The following is a 10107-nucleotide window of genomic DNA, read 5'->3' on the forward strand; positions in this document are numbered from 1 at the left end:
GACAACAGCAGGAAGGGAGGAGGGGAATGGCTTCATCAATACTGACAGAGAAAGAGAGGGGGGAAGAGAGTAATAGGAGAGAGAGAGGGAGATGTAGGACTAATTGTAAGCTCAAATGCGTAACTCAAATGACATTGAATTAATGAACTGGGAGATACAGTATGTGGTCCTTGTCCTGTGTGGCTCAGTTGGTAGCGCTTGGCACTTGCAACTCTAGGGTTGTGGGTTCAATTCCCACAGGGGACCAGTATGAAAATATATGCACGCACTACTGCAAGTTGCTCTGGATAAGAGTGTCTGCTAAATAACAAAAAAATATATATATTTAATGTAAAATGTATTCAACTGTTAAGCATCCATAAGGCTGATCATGGTACATGTGGCCAATACAGCAGCAGCTTGGGACACAGGAGGTACAATTGACCAATCAGAAAGCAGCGTAAGGCAGCTCCGGCCAACCAGCAGGTCACAAGTCCAGGGTCGGAGGTCAGAGGAGATAATGGATGTGGAGTGGGCAGAACTATTCTGGTACAGAGGTGGTGTGTGTGCCTGTACGAGGTCTGTATCAGGATATAGAGAGAGGGACTAGTTGTAGAGTGACAATAATGTGGACTCTTCTTATGACGTACATAACGTAACCTTGGCTTAGCTTGCTGGACTAGATAGTGTTTCAGGGTTACGCTCAGTCCTGACCAGGGTAAAGCCAGGTGTACACTACACGATGTCGGCCCCGATTTAGCTGTCCCAGACAAGTTTTTGAGATTGGAGAAATCCCCATGTCGTTGCCTACTCGGTGCGAACGGCCGTCACCAACGCTCGCTTAATGAGACGCAATCTGAGGGCTACAGATCTCATCTTTGATGTCCCAATATTTTCAAACACATTTCATTTTATCGGCACAACATTTGCAATACTCTTGTAGCGTGAGATCTGCAAAGACAAGTTTTGAGAACGGTAATCAGACATAGCCAATGAGAGCTTGCCTGAGAAGAAACCAGTGAGATGATGACATTGTTTTGCATCACCCAGAATGTGTAGACTCTCGAGCAGGGGCCATGACTACTACTAGTATGCATTTGTACTTGCCAAAGCCAATGTGTCAAATCGTTACAGCTCTGAAGTTCACAAGCAATGTTATTCAATTCAAAATGTTAGCTAGATATTACAACTCTGTATGGCAAGCGTGAATGTCTGACTGAAAATATTTCCGAGGCTGCTTTGAGCCACAGCTCGTTGTAGCTACGTAAAATATAATCTCATCATCACATCATTGTTTTAGCGAGACAGCGTGGTATGGAGACTCCTCACAACCACGTGAAGAATCTTGTAGTGTGTGACCCCTGTCTGTTCCACATTGTTCAGTGTGCGCGCCACTATGTTGGCAAGACACAAAAAACTAAAGGAAAGATGGTTGTTTCATGTGAGAGTCTCAGCGATTTTAGGATTTTGAAAGTCGTTTACTGTACACCTGGCTTTACACACACCTTCCAGTGTCGAAGTTCACAACATTGCCCAACGTTCCATGGAGGTTACATAAAATCTCACAACTCCTGGTAACTCTGGTTTCCAGGAAGTACTGTAACAAAGCATCCTTTTCAGCATCATACCCATCTGTTTCCAAACCATTCTCAACAGTTCAGAGGGAGTGAACATAATTCTGCGGTCTCCAGTGGACATTCAGAGAATGTGTGTCAGACAGAGTGATTACATCAGTAACTGTTTTTTAACAGTTAACCCTTTGGTACTAATAGGCAAACCTACTCTCAAAATCCATGTCTAATAACACAACACTGTACAACAATAAAGGTGTTTCTTAAAGTAAAGATTTTCTATAACCATATTTTCCATATTTTCTATAACCATATTTTCTATAACCAATTAATAGAATACTATTTATGTGTAAAGGTTTTGCTCGTTCTAATATATCATTTTTTAAATTTATTATTATGTATGTATTGTTTATCTTATTATTGCAGGTATTACTGCACTGTTGGAGCTAGAAACACAAGCATTTTGCTGCACCTGCGATAACATCTGCAAATCTATGTATTTACACGACCAATAAAATTGGATAACATTTTTCTCAGTCTCAGTGCCAGCTGCTTGTCAGTGAACACGTGGCTGTGTGGGAGGACATGGGTATCAACACCATGGCTGACTAGATACTATCTAGCATAATCAGTAACACCCATCTTCTCTCCCTTCCTCCGTCTTACCCGTCTCCCCTTATACTCCCCTCTTGTTTCACCCCCTCTCTTCCCCTCCCCTCATCCTGCTTTACCATCCCTCTTCTCTCTCTCCTCTTCTCATCCTCCCCGTCTCACCTCCTCCCCGTCTCACCTCCTCCCCCTCACTTCCTCTCTTTCACATGCGTAACTTGCGTAAATGCCATTCTCTGCCCTCCCCTCCTCTCCTCCCCCTATCCACTCCCTCCCCTTTGACCCCCAGTCCTATCCCCTACCCCCGTCACCCCAGGCGACCCACCCCCTCCCAGGGCCAGCTGGCTATGTCTAACCCCATGCTACAGTGATAGGAGAGTGTGGGTGATATGCAGAATATCCCACATTTCTAAACTGGTGCTGGGACAAAAACAACCCTGCACATTGACTCGGTACCAGTACCCCCTGTATATAGCCTCGTTATTTTTATTGTGTTCCTTTTATTTTACTAGTTTTTTAGTAAATATTCTCTTAACTCTTAAATTCTCAAAACTGCATTGTTGGTTAAGGGCTTGTAAGTAAGCATTTCACGGTAAGGTTGTATTTGGCACATGTGACAAATAAAATTTGATTTATTCGATTTGACACACACACCCAGACACTCACCTGTACAGCCTGTCTTCCTTGCTGTGCGTCGGCCAGTAGCTGGATGGTGATGGCTCTGGAGTCCTGGACAGCATCCTGTAGATAGACGAAGCTGTGGCCCACGTGTCTGCCCACACTACACTCCCTACAGATCGGCACCGAGCACGTCTCACAGAAAAACAGAAACACCTAGACGAGAGAGGTAGAGAGTTCATTAAATCATGCTATCAAAACATGATCAAATATATAATATATCGTTTTCTAATGGGTTAAGTGCTTTAATATGTTAAGCATTAATTGTCATGGTGAGTGTATGAGATCAGAAACCATTGGGAGATGTTTTTTTTATTGACTATGAGGTGTGTTGACATGTAAATGCTGCAGTGCCTGTTTGATTGAACACATCCCCTGATCCTCCTCAGGCTCAGAGGGCTGACAGTGAGATAAGACAAGGCTATATGGGGCTTTATGGATCAATACACCAATAAGAAGGGTTAGTACACACACGTACACACACATAAGCTTATATTTGGTTTCAAGAAACTGACTCACTAAGTGAAACCTTCCAAAAGATCATCAACAACTGATCATAACCAAATGCATTGATACATCTATAATTTCAACACATTGAATTATATTTAAATATAAAATAAATTAAATGATTTAATGCTGACTCATTGATAGTCACACGTAACCATTAGAATTACCCCAAACTCCTATACACTGTGATTGGTAACAAAAGACTAATTAAATATGCGCTGAGCGACAAATCCCAGAGCGACAGGGATCAATGTTGTCCAATGTGAGTAGAGCGGAGGGGGGTGGGAACAGCAATCAATCCATCAATAATGGCTACGGTCCCAGGGGAGGCATGATATAATGACTCACGCACACACACTTTACTTTATGCTACTCCTTTCCTTTTATCCTCTGCTCCATCCCTCTCTTTTCCTCCTCCAGCCCCTCCACACCTCCTCCCATCCCCCTTCTTCAACCTCTCCAAGGGGAGGGCAGAACAAAAGGATGGAATGCAGCTGCATATAGATGGAGGGGTGAGGGTCAGACAGGAGAGAAAGTCTTCCATCTCCAACCAATGAGCTGAATCATCCTGATCATTAGATCCTAAAACACATCTGCTCTTCACTCTTCTTATCATGTTGTTTTTCCTTTCCCTTTTTTCAAAGACATCAGATAGATTGGACTAACTAAAAAAGGACTTTGATATTTCAATATGAAGGAGGAAAAACCAACATAATTGAGCATTCAGCATCCCTTTAATTACATATTCTAATTGATCATTAGACACACAAAATAAAGTTTTGCTTTTCTGAGAAGAGACAGAAACTGGCTGAAGGATTTTGACCATTGTTGTGATGTTGAGATGAGACTTACAGAGAGAACAGTAGTGTCATGTTTTCACTGTAGATAGATTACATGGCCAGTTGTATAAAGACAATTACTATAGGGACTTCACCACCACTATCATGTCAGCTGTAACAATGAGTCACACACACAGGCTGGGGTTTCTTGTGGATTACATAACACCTGGAATGGATTTAATATTATTGACTAACCCACACAGGATCCACTAGCAGGAGGAGTAGATTCCCCAATTCCCCAGATTCATAGCCTCCAAGAATACATCACACACACACACACAATCCTTGTGGGGACCAAAAATTGTCTGAATTTTCCTTGTTTTAGTATCCTTGTGAGGCCTTCTGGTACCCATAAGCATAGTTAAACAAACACACAGACAAATTCTCTAGGCATTCCATGAGCCTGAGTGACAACACAACACACACACGTTGACAACAACAAACACACAGAAAGCACATGACACAGAAACAAGATGTGTTTCAGAGAAAAGCTGACATCATAGGTGTGCTACCACGTTAGCGGGGGTTGTAAATTCTACACAGAACATTCTAGAACCAGAGGAGGCCTTTAGGGACAAATAATTCACAGAGTCACGCACACACACCACCCCAATCCACTCCTGATCACAACCACTGTCCTCCTAGCTATTGTAACCATTTATGCAGGCTTTATAACTGTTTATGACCCCACTAAGCAGGCTGTGTGACCCTTGACCATAAAGTCATAAAGCCAAGACCAGGCTCTATTCTCTGCTCCCTGTGTTCAGCTCTCAGGTCCCAATAAAGCATTACCATTTTAAAAGAAGAAAAGAAAGACAGGTTCCTATGGGAAAGGGAAGGGAAAGGGGATACTTAGCACAACTGAATGCATTCAACCGAACTGTGTCTTCCGCATTTGAATAAAAAAATATATATATATATTTTACCTTCATTTAACTATGCAAGCCAGTTAAGAACAAATTCTTATTTACAATGACGGCCTACCCTGGTCAAACCCGGACGACGCTGAGCCAATTGTGCGCCGCCCTATGGGACTCCCAATCACGGCCAGATGTGATACAGCCTGGATCAGAGAGGTGGGGTGAGCTGCCTTAAATCAATGTCCACTGCCTTGCTCAAGGGCAGAAGGGCATTTTTCCCACCTTGCTGGCTCAGGGATTTGAATCAGCAACCTTTCGGTTACTGGCCCAACACTCTAAACCACTAGGCTACCTGCCGCCCCTATGGTATGTGATAGTACAACTGCCAATGACAGGAGAGAATGACACATATTTGACCTTCTATGTATGCATGCATGTCACACATACACTCACCCACGTAAGCGGAAACATTGCACATAAACCCACGCAAATACATACACACACCAGAGGAAGGAAAACATGGAAGGTGTGTGAAATGGGTTGTGGACTGGGGAGCCTGGGGGCCTTCTGGGAAGGATGTCACACACACTCGCTCATAGACACACACACACACACACCCATAAAAACCCTTTCAGTGAAGCAGAGCTACAGCGAAGTGAGTTATTGTATTTCATTAGTGCACCGGACATTACTGCTCCCTCTCCCCCTAAGCACAGAATGCCCCCCCCCCCACACACACACATAAACCTCCTTCTTTCAAAGTAGAATAATAACAGTAACATAAAGCTAAACAATTTACATGGTGGCTAATGGCTATCTCTGGTATACAAAGCTAAATGTTACCATGGTGGCTAGCTGTCTGGTTTGCTACAAGGTTAGCATGGTTGCTAGCTCTCTGGTAAAGAAAGCTAATGGGTTAGCAGCACGGTGGATATTAGCGCTCTGGTTTATAAAACTAAAAGGTTAGCAAGCATGGTGGCTAGCTCTCTGGTAAACAAATATAAAACGTTGGCAATAGCATTGTAGTGGTAGTTAGGACTGGAATTCACATTCCTTGTAGCCAAAGGGATACGGGGGAGGGGGTTGAATAGCCAGTAACATCACACCATGGTGTCAGAAGCTCAACCTGCCTTGGAGAAACATTTTTGTAGAACAACCATGACTGCTTCACATTATCCCTTTCATACACACACCAAAATGCCACAAATTTACCATGTCTGCTTTGTTGTATATCTCAAAGAGGAATGGGGTAAAAAACAAAAACAGGGTAAATTAAAACCCCACTAAAGACCTAGTCATGATTCCTGCATTTTCACAGACCCTGTAAAAATGCAGGCATTGGGTCTGTGTGAATGGTTCTCTGCTTCTTAGCAGGTAAATTAATTTATACTTCTAGTGTTTAACACCTCCCTAATTTGAAATACAAAACAGACCCCATGATATAACAACACCCCCCCACCCCCCATAAAAGGGGTGTAAATGAGTGGAGGTCTGAAAGGGGGTCATATAAAATCAAATGTTATTTGTCACATGCGCCGAATACAACAGGTGTAATGCTTACCGTGAAATGGTTCCTTACATACCCTTAACCAACAATGTAGTTAAGAAAATAGAGTTAAGAAAATATTTACTAAATAGGTCATTTGTACACTTAGGTAGGGGTAAAGTTTTTGGGGGGCCTTTTTTGGGCCTTCCTCTAACACTGCCCAGTATATAGGTCTTGGATGGCAGGAAGCTTGGCCCCAATGATGTACTGGGGCACTACCCTCTGTAATGCCTTACGGTCGGATGCCGAGCAGTTGCCATACCAGGCGGTGATGCAACTGGTCAGGATGCTCTCGGTGAGGCAGCTGTAGAACTTTTTGAGGATCTTGGGACCTATGCCAAATCTTTTCAGTCTCCTGAGGGGGAAAGGCGTTGTCGTGCCCTCTTCACAACTTTCTCGGTGTGTTTGGACCATGATAGTTTGTTGGTGATGTGGACACCAAAGAACTTGAAACTCTCGACCCGCAACACTACAGCCCCATTGATGTGAATAGGGGCGTGTTCAGCCCACTTTTTCTTGTAGTCCACGATCATCTCCTTTGTCTTGCTCACATTGAGGGAGAGGTTGTTATGCTGGCACCACACTGCCAGGTCTCTGACCTCCTCCCTATAGGCTGTCTCATCATTGTCGGTGATCAGGCCTACCACCGTTGGGTGGTCAGCAAACTTAATGATGATGTTGGAGTTGTGCTTGGCCACACAGTTGTGGGGGAACAGGGAGTACAGGAGGGGACTAAGCACGCACCCCTGAGGGGCCCCAGTGTTGAGGATCAGCGTGGCAGATATGTTGTTACCTACCCTTACCACCTGGGGCTGGCCCATCAGGAAGTCCAGGATCCAGTTGCAGAGGGAGGTGTTTAGTCCCAGGGTCCTTAGCTTAGGGATGAGCTTTGAGGGCACTATGGTGTTGAATGCTGAGCTGTAGTCAATGAGAATTCTCACATAGGTGTTCCTTTTGTCCAGGTGGGAAAGGGCAGTGTGGAGTGCGATTGAGATTGCGTCATCTGAGGATCTGTTGGGGCGAATTTTGTGTGTGTGTGTGTGTGTGTGTGTGTGTGTGTGTGTGTGTGTGTGTGTGTGTGTGTGTGTGTGTGTGTGTGTGTGTGTGTGTGTGTGTGTGTGTGTTGGAGTGGGTCTTGGGTTTCTGGGATGATGGGGTTGATGTGAGCCATGAACAGCGCTTCAAAGCACTTCATGGCTACCGACGTGAGTGCTACAGGGCAGTAGTCATTTAGACAGGTTACCTTCGCTTTCTTGGCCACTGGGACTATGGGGGTCTGCTAATAAGCATTTCTTATAAGAGTCCGGATTAGTGTCCCGCTACTTGAAAGCGGCAGCTCTAGCCTTTAGCTCGTTGTGGACCTTGCCTGTAATCCATGGCTTCTGGTTGGGATATGTACGTACGGTCACTGTTGGGATGATGTCGTCTATACACTTATTGATGAAGCCAGTGACTGAGGTGGTATACTCCTCAATGCCATTGGATAAATCCTGGAACATATTCCAGTCTGTGCTAGCAAAACAGTCCTGTAGCGCAGCATCCGCATCATCTGACTGCTCCCGTATTGATCGAGTCACTGGTACTTCCTGCTTTAGTTTTTGCTTGTAAGCAGGAATCAGGACGATAGAATTATGGTCAGATTTGCCAAAAGGAGGGCGAGGGAGAGCTTTGTACATGTCTCTGTGTGTGGAGTAAAGGTGGTCTAGAGTTTTTTCCCCCTGGTTGCACAAGTTTTTTCCCCCTGGCTGGTAGAAATTAGGTATAATGGATTTAAGTTTGCCTGCATTAGAGTGCATTAGAGCGCTGCTTCTCGAAGAGCATTATCTTGTTTGCTTTGTCCCAGCGTCGGTTTGTGGTGGTAAATAGACGGCTGCGAAAAATATATATGAAAACTCTCTTGGTAGATAGTGTGGTCTACAGCTTATCATGAGATACTCTACCTCAAACGAGCAATACCTCGAAACTAGCTTAATATTAGACATCGTGCACCAGCCACGACTCTGTGAAACATAAGATATTACCGTTTTTAATGTCCCGTTGGTAGGATAGTCTCGAATGGAGCTCATCCAGTTTATTCTCCAGTGATTGCACGTTGACCAATAGAACTGATGGTAGAGACGGGTTATCCACTCGCCGGCGAATTCTCACAAGGCACCCTGATCTGCGACCCCTGTATTTCCTTCTTTTCTTCATGCGAATGACGGGGATTTGGGCATTGTCCGGGAGCAATATTACAGCCTTCGTGTCTGTCACGCCCTGACCTTAGTTCCTTGTTTATGTCTCTATTTTGGTTTGGTCAGGGCGTGAGTTGAGGTGGGCATTCTATGTTTTGTTCTATGTTTTGTATTTCTAGGTGTTTGGCCTGGTGTAGTTCTCAATCAGAGGCAGCTGTCTATCGTTGTCTCTGATTGAGAACCATACTTAGGTAGCCTCATTCCCACCTGTGCTTGGTGGGTAGTTGATTTCTGTTTTGTGTATTGCACCTTGCAGGAATGTTTGTTTGTTGTTTTGTTGTTTTGTTCAAGTGTTCGTATTTATTAAAAGTATTATGAATACTTACCACGCTGCACCTTGGTCCTCTCCTTCCAACATTCGTTACAGTGTCAGACTCATTAAAGAAAAAATCTTTGTCCAGTTTTTAGGTGAGTAATCGCTGTTCTGATATCCAGAAGCTCTTTTTGGTGGGTAGTTGAGTCCTTTTCTCTGAATAACAGATCTGACTCAGCCCCAGATACCACAACTATATCTATACCCTGATTGACAACAGACAACTTGTCTAACAAGTGGAAAAGTGACTTTAACTGACGGGAGGACACATCGTATAAGATGAGTTCTGAATACTACCATTCGTCCCCAAGGACTAATAATATTTTATATAGAGTATTTCTCTGAGAGTTTACAAATGTGGATTTGCATAGAGTTTCTTTCTATCCCTCCCTCCCTCTCTGTCTCTGTCACCTACACAGACATGCACGCACACTCCAACGCAAACATGTACTCCGCCACAAGCTGTAAGGATGTCTCTTTGTTTACATGCCTCAGCCCAGCAGGGTCAACAATAACAAAGATGGACAGAAAGGTATGATGATAACTATACAGATCTGACATTAGTTACAGGTACAGTTCCTCATATGCCACCAGATATGGATTGTAGGAGGAACGGATGGAATAGGAGAGTGAGGAAGAGGGGGAAGAGTGAGGAAAGAATGAGGGTATAGAGAGAGGGAGCCTGACAAACTACAGTGCATTCTGAAAGTATTCAGACCCTTTGACTTTTTCCACATTTTGTTACGCTACAGCCTTATTTTAAAATGGATTAAATCAATACAAATCCTCAATCTACACACAACACCCCATAATGAAAAAGCAAAAAAAGTTTTTGAGAAATGTTTGCAAATTTATTAAAATAAAAAAGTGTTCAGACCCTTTGCTATGAGACTCTAAATTGAGAAAAGGTGCATCCTTTTTCCATTGATCATCCTTGAGATGTCTCTACAACTTGATTGGAGTCTGCCTGT

At 43.8% G+C, this 10107-nt stretch overlaps 1 protein-coding gene across 1 annotated transcript in view; it reads right to left on the reverse strand.

Moving 5' to 3' along the window:
* The window catches only part of LOC120022669 (E3 ubiquitin-protein ligase TRIM71-like), a 45820-nt gene that overhangs the window by 17511 nt on the left and 18202 nt on the right, over nt 1–10107 (reverse strand). Inside the window, exon 2 of the mRNA XM_038966652.1 lies at nt 2826–2993. Coding sequence (XP_038822580.1) covers nt 2826–2993 — 168 coding nt within the window. The remainder of the gene's footprint in view (nt 1–2825; nt 2994–10107) is intronic.

This window comes from Salvelinus namaycush, chromosome 27 (genome assembly GCF_016432855.1).
Source record: "Salvelinus namaycush isolate Seneca chromosome 27, SaNama_1.0, whole genome shotgun sequence".
NCBI lineage: Eukaryota > Metazoa > Chordata > Actinopteri > Salmoniformes > Salmonidae > Salvelinus > Salvelinus namaycush.